A 16,067-nucleotide genomic window follows, 5' to 3' on the forward strand; every position below is an offset into this window, starting at 1 on the left:
GATGGCAGAGGGATATTGAGGGACACAGGGCACTGGAAGGACACTGAGCATCCCTCTGCCATCATCCTCTCCAGCAGCCACAGCCCGCACAGCTCTGGGAGTCGGTGCGTGACATCACCATGTTATCCAGGAAGTGACATCACCATGTTATCCAGGAAGTGACATCACCGTGTTATCCAGGAAGTGAAGCCTTGATTCAGTAGTAAGTGCAGGATAAAAAGCACTTTAGGGGAGATTTCACAAACTGGTCTAAAGTAGAATTGTCTTAGTTGCCCCTAGCAACCAATCAGATTCCACTTTTTATTCCTCACAGATTCTTTGAAAAATGAAAGGTGGAACCTGATTTGTTGCAAGGGGCAACTAAGACAATTCTACACCAAATTAATAAATCTTCCCCCTTTATGTGCATTTCCCATAATAAATGAATATTGGTGACTTGTATAATTTTTGGGAGTGCAATACAATACTTTAATAAAAATTTTCACCAGACTTCTCCTTTAAGTCACAGTCTGATCTATGATGCCGTTAAGTCATTAGACCCATGGCCAGGCTAGGACCTCCTTTCTAATAGAATACTGCCACATGCAGCTATAGGCTATGTTCACACAACGTATGTTTTCATAAAAGTACGATTGCAACAACGGCCGTACGAAAACATACATTGCCTTGCCTTCTATGAGATCCCGACCGGAGCGTATACACATCGTATACGCTCCGGCCGGGATCCCTCGTGGCGCCACAAAGAACTGACATGTCAGTGCACACTATGGAGCGAGCGGCTGCAGCCACAAGCTTCATAGTGTGCTATGGGGAGTTCTGATGTGGGCAAACGCGGATGTGCCCACATCAGAACTCTGCGGTGTGAAAGATCATCCGGCCGGTACTGCAGTCTAGGCCGGTACATGACCTAAAGGCCCTATTAGCACTCGTTTGCTCCTCATTCCCTGCTCGCTGCCGCCACTATTCCACACGGTAAGTGCAGGAGGGGCTGCGGGGAGGTGCAGGGGGGGGGGGCTGCCCGGGTGATTGCTAGATCGTCCAGGCAGCCCATAGAGGATAGCGGCAGTCTGCTGCTGCCACTCCTATTCCACGGAGCAACGGCAGCAGATCGCTGATATCCTGGTCATTTGTCTTTCAACATGTTTGAAAGACAAACGACGCAACGATCAGCCGATCGTTGCTCTCTATTCCACTGGATGATTATCGGCTGAATACGGACGATAATCGTTCCGTGGAATAGCGCCTTAAGGCAGCTTAAGTTCACACTGTAGTTTGGTTAGTATTCTTCCACCAAAACCAGGAGTGGATTGAACACACAGAAAGGCTATGTTCACACACTGCTGAAATTTAGTGGATGGCTGTCATTTAATGGCAAATAATTACTGTTATTTTAAAACAACAGCCATTGTTTTGAAATAATGGCTCTTAAATGGCTGTTAAATGACGGCCATCCACTAAATTTCAGCTTTGTGTGAACATAGCCTTTCTGTGTGTTCAATCCACTCCTGGTTTTGGTTGGAAAAAAAAATGACAAAAATGCTGAGTTAAAAATACTGTGTGGGAACATAGCCTCACTCTAAAAACAACGGCCATTTCATAATAATGGCCGTTGTTGTGCGAGCAACGCCCGTTGCTGTGAAATATAACCATTGTTTATACATAGTGTGAACATAGCCAAAGGCTACTTACTACCTGTCACTATGAAAAAGCCTCCCTATCTTCTTTCCATCTGTACTACACAGACTGGCGTCTTTCTGTCTTTCAATCTGCACCTGCATTTGCCTATATCAATATCTGCCTGCCACATCCTTATTTCCATTGCACTCTACCTTGAATCCAAGCGTCCTACTCGAAAATCAGTATTTTCCATTTCGTTACAAAGTTAACTCTCGATACTCTAATGTAAATCTAACTTCAGTGTGAGAAAGGTCAATGACCATGTAAGTGGACAGAACTCCCATTACTCCATGTAAAGATGTATTGTGATTAGGAAAAATTGTAGGTTTTATACCTGAATAAACCTTTGCATTTATTCTGACAAGCTTTGAGTCAGCAAGAGTTAAGTAATAGTCCAACCCCTATGGGAGGATCTGTGCAACACCTGGAAGCAGGTAAAGCAGGTTGGAAGGGCTCAGGCAAACAAAACACACTAGTCTTCCTGTATCCAGGGTATACTTTCTATTACTGCTTCAGCTGCCTGTCTGCCTGTTCTGTGTGTTAGGCAAGATGAGGCTCATGTCAAGCAAGGTTTCTTGGCGTCCTGTGTCCTATAGCTTGTTGCTGCTTATTTTTCTGGCTATACAGGGATCTTCAGCTGATGTTCTATGGACGGCCAATGTGAACTACTCATATGTCGTGGACAATAGATCAATTTGGGAAGAGGGTGAGATTGGAGTCTATGGCCATGACTCGCCTGTGGACAGGGCATATGGACTAGTCCTCCTGCCAAAGAGTAGGCACCTCTCGCCAACCTCAAATCCGATGTGTCCACCATACCTGAACTTTAGTCTCCCGGAGAACTATAATGGTCCTTGGATCGCTCTCATACAGCGAGGAGGTTGTACGTTCAGTGAAAAGATCAAAGCTGCGGCAGAAGCTGGAGCCAAAGCTGTGGTCATATACAACAACGAAGGGAATGAGAATGGAGTTTTTGAGATGTCTCATCCCGGTATGTACATAACAATCTTTATCGCATATAAATATAGGTTACTAAAGCTCCATAAAGGATTATTACATGTTTAAAATGGTATTTGGCATCATGTGACCATGTGTCATTTTGGCATTTGTGTTATCAAAGAGGTATTGCTATAAGTGACATGTCAGCCAAACATACCACAGCCTGCGACTTGTTCTTGGAATTGTTGGGTGGCCCAATCACTGGACCAACTAGCCTGATTTTTATGATAGCGGTATTAAAAAAATTATAATAAGTCGCTAACTATTGATTGACTATATTCTGATATTGACTGATCATACTTGGATGTTTGTCTAAGCCTGGTCTTGAATGGACTGATACTTGTTGAACTTGCACCAAAGATGTTGCTGGTATACATCGGAAGCCTGTAAATAAAAATGCTGACAAAGGCCTCTTTGACCTTAAAGGGGTTGTCCAGCGAAAATCTTTTTCTTTTAAATCAACTGGTGTCAGAAAGTTATATAGATTTGTAATTTACTTCAATAAAAAAAAAAATCTCTAGTCTTCCCATACTTATTAGCTGCTGTATGTCCTGCAGGAAGTGCTGTTTTATTTTCAGTCTGACACAGTGCTCTCTGCTAACATCTCTGGCTGAGACAGGAACTGTCCAAAGCAGGAGAGGTTTTCTATGGGGATTTGCTGCTGGACAGTAACTGTCTCGGCCAGAGATGTCAGCAGAGAGCACTGTCAGGCTGACAACAAAACAAAATTTCCTGCATGACATACAGCAGCTAATAAGTATTGGAAGACTAGAGATTTTTTTTAGTAGAAGTGCCTTTACACACAGAGATTTATCTAATTTTTGAAGACAAAGCCAGGAATGGATCTGAAAAGAGGAGAAAGCTCAGTCTTTCCCTTACGACCTGTTCTCTGTTTATAGTCTGTTCCTCACTTTGGCTTCAAAAATCTGTCAGAAAAATCTCTGTGTGTAAAGGCACCCTAAGAATTTGCAGCTTAGGGGTGGGTTCACACTGAGGAATTCTCGAGGAATTGAAGCGAAAGTTTTCTGCTTGAAATTCCTCGCCTATTCAGCTCTGGCAGAATTTCAAGTAGAATTAAAGCCCCATTGACTTTTATAGGATTCCTCTAGCGGAATCCGCCCAAAGAATGTCAATTCTTCAGACGGAAAGTGGATCCGCGGCAGAATTTTTAGCACAGAAATTCTGCTGTGTGAACAAATAAGCGGAAAGCCCATTAAAGCCAATGTACATTCACAATGTTCATTCTTTACGGGTGGAATTCTGTGCGGATTCCATGCGCATTTTGCAGCGGAATCTGCCTGAAAATCCACGAGAATTCCTCAGTGTGAACCCACCTTAACAGCGATTTATCGTGCAGCCATTTAAAAAAATGAAACTAGAATGGACTTGCATGTGAGAACAGATTTAGCCATAGGCTACAATGTAATAGCCCAGCTCTTTGGTGGAGTAAGAAAAGGCAAATGTATAATGCCTTGCTACTTTAGGTGGGATCTATGTCTGGGCATTTAGGATGTTGGTTGCCCCAAGGCATAGGTTTCGTTCCTTTCTCCTTTAAAAATATATAAAAAAAATAGCAAAGTTAGAAAACTGCCTTAAAACTTGACAGGCTTAGATACATGGCCACATCAGTATACTTTCCCCGCATAGTAGCATAAGCTACATCAGCTCTGCCCCAAAATAATTTACCACGTCATTAATACAACATATCTTTGCATAATAGTCATGCAGTTAGGGTGGGTTCATACTGAGGAATTCTCGCGGATAAACTCCGCTGAATTCCGCAGTATGTCCGCGCGCACGGCCGCGTGCCTTTCCGCGTCACATGTCACTTCTTTTGTGGATAGCGGAATACGCCGGCCCATAGAATGGTGTCTATGGAGCCAGCGGAAAGGCGCGCGGCCGTGCGTGCGGACAGCCAATGTAATTCCGCGGATATTATCCACGAGAATTCCTCAGTATGAACCCGCCCTGACTAAATAATCCTATTACACAAGAGCCAAATAGTATATCCAGATGATGGCCACATATACTGTATCAACCAAGATAAGCAATAACATATCAGGACTACACCGGGGATCTGCAGGATATAATCCTGCTCTCTTCCCCTGGAATTTATTCTTCCTCTTAGAAATTGGTCACCATGTAGTGTGGCCAAATTAAAAAGCAATTCATATATTCAACTAGCCCATTTCCATGATGCTGCACACTTTCTTAAGACCTGTAGTCTATGAGCTGCTGGGACAGATTCCCTAGGCGGTCATGATGGGGGACATTTATGAAGGCTGCAGACCGGGTGTACACCAGGGAGAAGGGGCGAATTTGCGCCTTCTCCCTGGTGTACACCAGCAGTATCCCCCGCTTGTCCGATGGGTGGGCAGAGGGTCAGAGACGTGGTGGCCTCCGGCTCCTGATTTATCATGATTAACGCCTGCTCGCAGGTGTAAATCATGGCAGGAATCTACACCTGTTCGGGGCAGGTGTAGATTTCTGCGCCTGCTGTACAGCAGGCAGTGGTCTGGCTGGATTCACTAAGAGGCATGCACCTCTTAGAGAATCTGGCAGGGCCTAACTTAAGACGGGTGTACTTGTACGCCAGTCTTCATAAATGTCCCCCAATGACTTCATATAATTTCCCCATCCACCATGAGGTTCCTGCTCAGCCGGCTCATAGGCTGCATGCTTCAAGTGTCTGCAGTTTATGAGAGCGATTAGCAGAGCAGAGAGCTGATGGCTCCCTGTCCTGCCGCTGCATTCCACTGCTTCTAGGGTCTCCAGAAGTAAATGTTTTTAAAGGTGTTGCTCATCTGGACATCAAGAGCAAGTATTAGCAATGGCCCTGTGGACATCTTTTACATTTAAAGTCTTTAGTTATTTTCAAATGGAATGTTTAGTTGTGACCTAGGCCAAATATTTATGATGGGAACTCCAACAGAGCTTATAGTTTACCTATAGTAAAGCCCTGGTCTATGTATCTATGTATTTTGGGTCTGTAGCTCCAAAAAATAAAAACTGTACATTTCTTAAAGACCAAAAGCTAACTTGAGCTATTGGTCATAGGGTAACAGTAACTAGCTGTCTTATATTCTATCATTTCAGCCACATATTGGCAGCTATAATCTAAACTTTACAATGCAATAAAAACATATTGTTCATTAAGACCTGGAAAGTATTGGATGTACTATGTATAAAAATTTTTACGAACCTTCCAATTTACTTTGGCAAACACTGATGCAGCACCCAAATAGTGGGCTATTGTTTTTATGTTTACAGCCTTTGACTATAAGTGACCCAATTGCAGAACAACACAACCTTTTATTTGTGTTTTCCAAAAGGGGGTTGTAAAAAAAAAAAAAGAGTCTTGGAGAGAATTCCTTTGGTTTTCTGATAAAATGTGCCCTTTCTGCTATTTCCATATTAAATATTGTTTTTCTCACAGCTACTATTACATATGAATCTTCTCATTATACTGCTTACATTTACAATTATGAAAGATAGCAAAGACTGGATATGAACAATTTAATATTAATTTGGTTAAAATTTTTATCTTTCAGATCAACTGGTGTCAAAGTTAGATATAGCTTTGCAATTTACTTGTATTTAAAAATCTCCAGTCTTCCAATACTTATCAGCTGCTGTATGTCCTGCAGGAAGTGGGGTTTTCTCCCCAGTCTGACTCTGCTGCCACCTCTGTCCCGAGCCCATAGAAAAGCTTTCCTGCTTAGTGCAAGAGACAGAGGTATCAACAGAGAGGACCATGTCAGACTGGAAAGAAAATGCCACTTCCTGCAGGTCATACAGCATCTGATAAGTATTGGAGGTTAAATTGAAGTAACTTGGGGTCCAGAGAGATTATCCGACAGGTTATCTGCGAAAGATCTGAAGCCAAAGCCAAGAAGGGATTTGAAAAGAGGAGAAATCTCAGTCTTTCCTTTATGACCTAATCCCTGTTTATAGTCTGTTTCTGGCTTTGGCTTGAAAAATCTGCCAGATGATCTTTCTGTGTAAATGGACCCTTACAAATCTATATACCGTATTTTCAGGCTTATAAGACGACCCCTTACTTTTAAGTAGATTGTTAGGGGTTTGCCTTATACGCCGGACAATGTTAACCACTGCCTGTCCACAGCCCTGCGGGGTTAACTGCAGCTAAATTTTAAAAAAATTATATATTTTTTTTTTTACTCACCTAGGGCTCGTTCCCGGCCTCCGCGCGCCTCCTGTACCGTTCCCAGAGCAGGCAGTGTAAGGTACACTGCCTGCGCCGGGGACGGAGATAGCCGAACCTCTCCCTGGCAGCAGAGCATCTCTTTGGAGAGGCTCAGAGACGCTCGGCTGCCGGGAGAGCTTCGGGAGAATGAGAGAGGTGGCGGAACTACCCGAAGCCTCTCTCATTCCCCCGGCAGCCGAGCATCTCCGAGCCTCTCTGATGAGACGCTCGGCTGCCAGGGAGAGGTTCAGCTATCTCCGTCCCCGCCGCAGGTAGTATTCGTCACACTGCCTGCGCTGGGAACGGTATAGAAGGCGTGCGGAGGCCCGTGACGGGCCCTAGGTGAGTTAATTTTTTTTTTTTTTATAGTTGTCGCCCCATACGGTGGAGATGGTGCCATTTTTGTGCCCCCCCACCGTATGGGGTGACTATACCCGACGTATAAGACGACCCCTGACTTTAACCCCGATTTTTCGGGGGTTAAAGGGTCGTCTTATACGATGGAAAATACGGTAACTTTTTCTGACACCAGTTGATATAAAAGAAAACAAAATTCTGCTGCAGTACCCCTTTTAAAGGATTTGTCCCATATAGCAAGGATATGCCTTTACCCTATGATCCCACTGCTTAAATCCCACTCTGGTCCTAGATGCCTAGAAAAATCTCCAATAGCCGTCAATTATTGTTTCATATGGTCCATTTGGCTGCTGTAAAGCATCTCTCTGAATATTGTTAACAGAGGCAGAGCAGAAAGTCAGGTAACATGGCTGGCCCCATAGTAATGTACAAAAATGAAGTAATTACATAAAAAAAGATGAATCAAGAAAATCCAGGCTGTGCACCCTAACCATATGAACATTTGCCTACTCATCTATTCTCTCCTTTTTTTTTTTTTTCTTTTTTTTTTTAATGGGAGAAATTAGATATTTAGTAAGAAAAATAGTTCTCTTCCTAATAATCTCAGCCACAATGTCTGCCCTGTGTCCATCATAGTTCTTGTCTGTAATTATTGGAAATAAAGTCTAGCAGGCTCATAATTGGCTTGGTTTACAGTAATCTTCTGAGACCCGAGAACTTGCTGACCTGAACAAACTGCACATCTCAGGAGAGAAACCACTTCAAGTACGAATTCAAAGATTTCTCAGCTCTAAAACACATTACACGTATGCCACAGCATTGTGCACTGCTGTTTTAACTATTTGAATGCCAAAATGAACACTGACAGTATCATTCAAAGGGATAGATTAATGAAATATATAGACTCTTCCTATTCATTAGGCCGACAGAGTGGTCTTTGCCTAAAATGGCAACAGACATAAATCACATAGGGGGAGATTTCTCAAACTGGTGTAAAGTAGAATTGTCTTAATTGCTCCTAGCAACCAATCAGATTCCACCTTTCATTTTTCAAAGAATCTGTAAGGAATAAAAGGTGGAATCTGATTGGTTGCTAGGGGCAACTGAGCCAATTCTACTTTACACCAGTTTGATAAATCTACCCCATAGTGATTTGTACAATATCTGTAAACCCCTCTTAAAGAGGATCTACCATCAGTTACGTCCTCTTTAATCTGACCCAGGGATAGAACGGCACAGTCATGGGGAAGCCGGTGCCGTTTTTTGTACCGCGGCCCGATTCCCGTGTACGGCGTTGTTCTATCCACAGGCCCCTTCTAATGAAGCCGCGTCATAGAGGGGAGGGAATTCCCTCCCACTGGGGGCGGGCCAGCCCGCCTCCTGTGTTTTGGCTCCGGCCCGAGACCCGTGGATAGAACGGCGCGGCACACGAGAACTGGGATGCGGTTTTAAAAAAACGGACCGCAGCACCGGCTTCCCCGTGACGGCGCCATTCTATCCCTGGGTCAGACTAAAGGGGATGTACCTTATGGTACATCCTCTTTAAAGGGGTTATCCAGAAAGTTTTTTTGGGTATTCTGTTGGTGCTTGGTCCTGCTATATATGGCTTCCTGGTGTCAGTCATGACACATTTGTGCCTATACAGCCAATCACTGGCTAAGGCTGTCCACTGCTGTGGCCATTGATTTGCTGAGCAGACAGTTTCTTGGGTCAAGACCAAAAAATGATTGGCAGGGGGATTGGGCACCATTGGAATAGTGGTGGGGAAGGGAGACATGTGAGTACTAAGTGTTTGTATGCAAGTCTGAGAACATTTAGATATGAAAATAACTTTCTTGATAACCCCTTTAATTTATTCAGACTCTGGCTTGATATGCATCTGTATAGCATCAACATATACTTCTGTGCTTTACAATCTGAAAACTGTATAATGACGATATACAAAAGTATATAAATAGCAACAAACAATGTAACCAAAGGGTAGAGGACCCTGCCCATATAAGCTTACAATGCCTCTGACATGACGTTTACAACGCAGATCATGAGTCATGAAAGTCGCAAGAGATCCAAATCCATTTTAATTGGTGTGACTTTTACCAGACAGCACAAAATCTGCATCTTCTATTCATTTATACATCTTATCACTGCGGTATTAGTTACTCTCATTTCTAAGGTTTTGTCTAAGGGACGTGGGTAACTAACTTTTATAGGGGTCATTGTGTCGCCTTTAGGAATGTAGGTCTTACTGTATGACACAGGTTTTATTTGTAGCTTGGTGTACTTTACAGTCTTTAGGCCCTCATATCTATTTACATATGGTACCAATAACATATATGGGGAGATGTATCAAACATGGTGTAAAGTATAACTGGCTCAGTTGCCCCTAGCAACCAATCAGATTCCACCCTTCATTTTGCAAAGAGTCTGAGGAATGAAAGGTGGAATCTGATTGGTTGCTAGGGGCAACTGAGCCAGTTTCACTTTACACCATGTTTGATAAATCTCTCCCATGGTACCTATTTATTTCATAAATAAAACATGTCACCATAAAGAGTCTTCCGTATTGGAGCATCTATAAGAGGCTCGGACAACAAGTTATTCGGTGTCATTCTTTCTACAGTTGATCTGAAAGAAAGATTTTATCTGGAGTACCCTTTTTAAAGGAATGGTTTCATATGGCTAGGATATGCCATTATCTTATGATCCCACTGCTGAAATCCCACACTGATCCTAAATGCCTAGAAAAATCTTCCATATTTGTCAATTATTGTTTCATATGGCCCATGTGGCTGCTGTAAAGCGTCTCTCTGAATGCTGTTAACAAAGCAGAGGAAGAGTAGAAGGTCAGGTAATATGGCTGCCCCCATAGCAGTCATGCTTTCCTCAAGCCAGCTTATTGGCTGCAGTATTAAAATATTCAGGCAGTAGAGATGAGCGAACCGGGTTCGGGTTCGAGTCGATCCGAACCCGAATGCTCGGCATTTGAGTAGCGGTGGCTGCTAAACTTGGATAAAGTTCTAAGGTTGTCTGGAAAACATGGATACAGCCAATGACTATATCCATGTTTTCCACATAGCCTTAGGGCTTTATCCAAGTTCAGCAGCCACCGCTAATCAAATGCCGAACGATCGGGTTCGGATGGACTGAAACCCGAACCCGGTTTGCTCATCTCTATCAGGCAGCAATTCTTTTGGGACGGGCTACCTCCATAATATGCTATGCATGAAGAAAATCCTCTGAGTGCTTCCTTATATAATAAAGTGGCATACAAAAGTACAATTGTGTGCACATTGCAGGCTGTAGGCCAATATCCGCACCTGTGGCTCCCCAGAGCCTTTCTATCGCTCTCTTCTGTTGTCCCTGGAGTTCTTGGCTGCTTCTCATTATTGTAGTCTTTGACTCTTGTCTCCATTGGTGACTCCCTCCACAGATTCTACTCTATGGCCTCGGACACGTGTTCATACATGTGCTGACATGGTGTTGGTGGTTTTCCAGCAAATTAAATAAAGTGCCAAACTTAAAATGTCACTGTCATATATTTTTTTTGCAGAAATCAATAGTACAGGTGATTTTAAGAAATTTTTGTAATTGGGTTTATTAGCCGAAAAATGCATTATCATGAAAAAGCAGTTTGAAGCTCTCCCCCCTGTCTTCCTTGTTCTCTATGGAGAGGGGAGGGGTGGAGGGAGATAAGGCACCAAAACAGGACAACAAAGACTCTGACCTCTGAATAGCAGCTTTCGTGCAGTTCCCGCTGTGTAATTCTTTATTCTCTGCTGGCGACTAATCTCCCTCTTCCCTCCTCCCCCCTCCCCCTCCCCTCTCTATAGGTTACACAGGGCCCGAATGATGTAAAACAGTCGAGATTTCCTGATAATGAGCAGTGGATGAGAGTGGATATTCGCTTAATAAACCCAATTACAAAGTTTCTTATAATTGCCTGGACTATTGATTTCTGCAAAAAAAAAAAAAAAAAAAAAAAGAAACGACAGTGACGGCAGTTACAAATCTATTGCCTTACTGTTGATACCTTGTAGTTATGACCAAGACCGAAATCTATATTTCTTAATATTAATCCCAAGTAGGAAGGAAGTTGCCTACTACTCCCGTAACAAATGTCATCATTACGTATTCCTAAAATGGAGACTGGGCTAGCTAATGCTCTACCTCCCTTCTGGAAGGTTCCTACAGATTTACACTATGTTCCCACAATGTTGTTGTGTTTTTTTTTTTTTTTGTGTGTTTTTTTTTTTTTAGGTAAAAAAGATGTTGTGGGAACATAGCAGGTAACCCTTTCTCTGACATAGCACTGCCTGGGTACAAATAAAAAAAATGCAATGCAAAACTTACTGCAGCATTAAAAAAAAGTCTAAAGCATTTAAGGCATATAATATTCCCAACCAGAAAACTTTGTAGTCAACCCAATGGGACACTGTAGAGATCTGGTAAACATCACAAGCAACCATGAACCAGGACTTGTGTATGTTTCTAAATAAGTTGCGACCATTTTGTGTAAACCACGCCACTGTTGAACAGCAATCTAGTATCTGGCAATGTAGCTGAGGATGTTTGTGCTTATTTATTTATTTTTTCTTTTAAAGCTAATAAGTTTAAGGTAATAATTTTTATGCTTCCTTGTAAATGGTTACTTTTATCATAAACCAGGTATTTATTGCACCTTAAATTGCTGCTATTCGGGCAAGGAAAGTAGTTTGTGCTAAGATTAAAGTTATACGACCAGGGGTCAATTTGCACGGAACAGAAATCGGCTGCGTCGGCTTTCAATGCAAATTTAAAGGTCATTTTACAGATGGGATTTTCTTGCCAATTTGAGATCCACAGGGGAAAATTTCTGCCATATGTGGACCCCCAGTGTAACATAAAGGAAATTAAAACATAAAGTATTTTATGTTTATTATAAAACCAAGCCAGTCTCACTGCTGCTTATTTGTCAGAACCAACACAAAATGACTTTGTAACCTGACATGCTTTATATAAAGCTGATGTTGTATGTCCACATGTGCCCTGCTATTACGGATTAGTCACACTAGTTAAGTGATTTCTCAGACTAAATGCACTGTTCACACATAGTATTTTCGCTAGTCTTTTTTTTTTTTTTTTTTTTTTTTTTCCAATCAAAACCGGGAGTGGGTTGAAAACACAGAAACTGCAAATCTTTCTATTAAAATTTTGCCGTCAGTTCCACTCCTGGTTTTGGTTGAAGAAATACTGATGAAAGACTAATGGAAACAAAGCCTCACAGTGTTTTTTTTTTCCCCCCAAATAAATTCAAAATTAAACTCTTAAAAAAAGTTTGATAATAGTCCTTTTTAGAAACATCCTACTGTTTGAGGTATGCAGCCCCTACGCAGAATTATGTGTGTCTATTGTTACAAACCAGTAAAATTCCTTTTTTAATGATATATCTATAACATTTTCATCACTGGGGTTGTACCTATATGGGGTGCAAAGATAACAACTGCACCTGGGTCTTGGAGTCAGACACGACTTTGCCCTTTATGAGGAGACCAGTACTACGGTATAAATAACTTTGATAGTTGCACCTATCAGATTTTGCATTTTATCTTAGGAGCGTCAGGTTACACCTCTTCTGATATAAGCAAGGTGCTACTAACCCACTAGAGGGCCTTCCAGGTCGGCCCAGGATCTGACACCAGAAGATAACTCTATTTGAAGCCAATGCCATGCTGTTCGGGACAATTTTGATGCAAAACTAACCTGTGTGTAGAGTGGCTAAAGGGGATTCTGAGACTTTTACATTGATGGCCCATCATCAATGTCTGATCGGTGCATATGCTAACCTACTGATCAGCTGTTTGGCAGAGCAACGGCCCAGGCATTTACACAATGAACAGAGCCATGGGTCTTAATTGTATAATGGTTGTGCTGGATTACTGCAGCTCTGTTCTCAATCTCTTCAGTGGAAATTGAGCTACAATAACCCAGCATGGCTACTACACTATGAAAGGAACAATCGGCTTCAGGCCCAACCCGCTGTGTTTATACTGGAGCCATGGTTTAGTCAAACAGCTGATCAATGGGGGGTGTTGACATCCCTACCGATAGGACATTACTGGCCTATCCTGACGATCAATGTAAAAGTCCGGGAAAGCAGCCATAAAATTGTCCCACAGAATTGTCTTCCCTGATGGGAGAAGGGCACACAAGCTTGGTGCTATATAGTAAAGAGCGGCTAATGCCTATCTAGTTTCTACTTTTATGACCCCCCCCCCCCCCTTGATTCTCCATTTACAGAACACCCTGGTGTAAAATGCAAACATTGACTGTTGTTAGGATGAGGAGGACACTTATTAAAATGCAAGCCTTTCTGTATCACTGGTTGTGATCTTGCGTCAGTAAAATGGTTCCAAAGTTCACCATTTATAATTGCTGCATCCTTATGGAAATTGATTTATAAACCTCCAGATGGAATGAAGTTGACGTGTATCTCCTGTTGCACTGATACTATTATGTATGACCATAAGAAGAATTCAGATGGCTCCATGGTAGATATCGGCATTGGGATCCATTCTGGTTTACAATAATGATGTTAAGCATATTTTGGCTTGGAATACTGTATGTATCAGTTGCATCTTCTCAGTACAAAAGTTTAGCTTGAATATAAACAAGAACTATCCTGACTTTGTCTGTATTTCCTTTGAAGACTACAATCCGTCTTTCTCCAGTTTAAAACATTAGGCCGCATTCTTATGAAGCTGTTGTGAAACTGGTCTTGTTGATGCATTGTAGCAGATCTTCTGTGTTTTGTATACAGGCCTATAGCATGTTACAGTGATGCTAAAGGTGTTGATTTTATCGGTGACCTTCTTCAAAATGTCATTGGTAAGACTTTGTCCACACATCAGTATTTTCTGTCCGTAAATCGGGATCCTGATTTATAGACAGAAAAAGGACCCATGGATTTGTATGGAATCGGCCACACATCTGTTAGTAAAATGGATCTGTGGTCCAAAAATCAGGACCTGTACTTATACAGTCCGTAAGATAGCTGAGCATGTGACTATATTCCTATGGAGGAATTGGGGGCTAGGTTCACACTACGTATATTTCAGTCAGTATTGTGTTCCTTATATTGCGACCAAAACCAGGAGTTGATTAAAAACACAGAAGGGCTCTGTTCACACAATGTTGAAATTGAGTGGATGGCCGGAATATAACAGTAAATAACGGACATTATTTCAATACAACAGCCGTTGTTTTAAAATAACAGCAAATATTTGCCATTATATGGCGGCCATCCACTCAATTTCAACATTGTGTGAACAGAGCCTTCCTGTGTTTTTAATCCACTCCTGGTTTTGGTTGCAATATGAGGACCACAATACTGACTGAAATATACGTAGTGTGAACCCAGCCTGAAGGAAGAACATGGTTACATGCTTCTCAATGTTCAGCATACAGAGCAGGACCACACAGCCTACAGCATCTGATATTCGTGCTACAGGGCATGAGTATGGATGGATAAATGAAGCCAAATAAGGACTCAGTGCTGGGGGTCCCATGCAGAGGATCATGCTTCAGTCATTTATACCACTCAAACTACACCCAAATACATCGGCTATGAGATGGGGATTTACGTTATAGTGGTATTGATATAAAATCTAAAGTGAAATTGGAGATTTGACGGTGGAGAAGAATAGGTGAAGGTGGTTAGTGCATATTTGCTTTGTAAAGGAGTGGGGAAAGTACACGGTGTTAAGTGTTTGGATAAACAGAAACTCTGGGGCTGTGGATTCAAGAAGACGCTCTCGATCTTCTTTAGGATGTAAAACGAATCTGTCCTTGGGAAAGGAAACAATAGGACTGGACTCTATAGCCACTCATCTGTAGCTGCCCAAGTAGTGAATTATTTTGGCTTTTATAAACCTAAATACCCTAAGACTGTATGAGGGGCTACACCCCAAATCTCACATGACCACCTGGCTGGTGACTTTATAGGCCCAACAGTAACAAGTTGTGCTGTTTTTTCCTAAGAGGTTGTACCATCAGAACAACCGCCCCCCCCCCCCCCCCCCCCCCCCTTTTCACATGTACTGGCAAGGCCTTATCAAGGCTTAGGGCCTGTTCACACAGATCCTAAAAAAAAATCAGCAGAATTCCATGGCGGAGCTCTCCAATGTGGAATCCCGCCTTTTGTTGCAATGGGATGGCTTGCACGCTTCCGCGGCTCTCCGCTCATAGAATTGACATATCAATTTTTTGAGCAGAGAGCGGCGGAGGCGAGAGCCCTCCCATAGACACACTGTTTGACACTCGGGCAGGCGGTATTCCAAGCCAATTTTGCTCCGTGTGAACGTATTCTTACAGCCAGCAATTATCAGGGGAGCGAGCCAACGCTGGCTTGTCGGCTGATCACCTCCTTTCAACATTTTCTGCCACTGGCCGCCTATCTCTATGTGTAATAAGAAACACATGGACAATGGCTGATTAAAGAAACATTGCTAGTGATGTTTGTGCAGTACTGGCCGCACAATTATCAAGCCGTGTAATTGGTGAGAACCAATCTGCTTTAGGATGTTTTAGATGGACCCACACACTATTGGCCGGAGCAGACTGGTAATAGCAGCTCTCACAACGAAGGTCTCCACAACAATGGCTATTTGAAGCATATTTTTCACTTTTGTAATATACTTCTGTTTAAAAATCTGAAGTCTTTAATTACTTATTGCAAAAGGACACAGGTTGACCTCAGTGAGATCAACCAAAACACCGCAGAGACACCATCACGTGTCTCAACGTCGGTGTATTCTAGAACATTGCCCCCTGGGAAATCAAATATGCAAAA

The 16,067-nt window shown here is 42.4% G+C and overlaps 1 protein-coding gene across 2 annotated transcripts in view; it reads left to right on the top strand.

Moving 5' to 3' along the window:
* Window positions 1-16,067, top strand: part of RNF128 (ring finger protein 128) — a 99,669-nt gene that overhangs the window by 55,168 nt on the left and 28,434 nt on the right. The window contains exon 1 of one of the 2 annotated variants that reach the window (XM_069942958.1): window positions 2,137-2,668. The exons of the other annotated variant lie outside the window; for it this stretch is intronic. Coding sequence (XP_069799059.1) covers window positions 2,227-2,668 — 442 coding nt within the window. The 5' untranslated portion in view covers window positions 2,137-2,226. Of the gene's footprint in view, window positions 1-2,136; window positions 2,669-16,067 lie in introns of those variants that run through there. 2 annotated transcript variants of the gene reach the window in all.

The sequence above is a fragment of the Dendropsophus ebraccatus genome, chromosome 10, assembly GCF_027789765.1.
Source record: "Dendropsophus ebraccatus isolate aDenEbr1 chromosome 10, aDenEbr1.pat, whole genome shotgun sequence".
Classification (NCBI taxonomy): domain Eukaryota; kingdom Metazoa; phylum Chordata; class Amphibia; order Anura; family Hylidae; genus Dendropsophus; species Dendropsophus ebraccatus.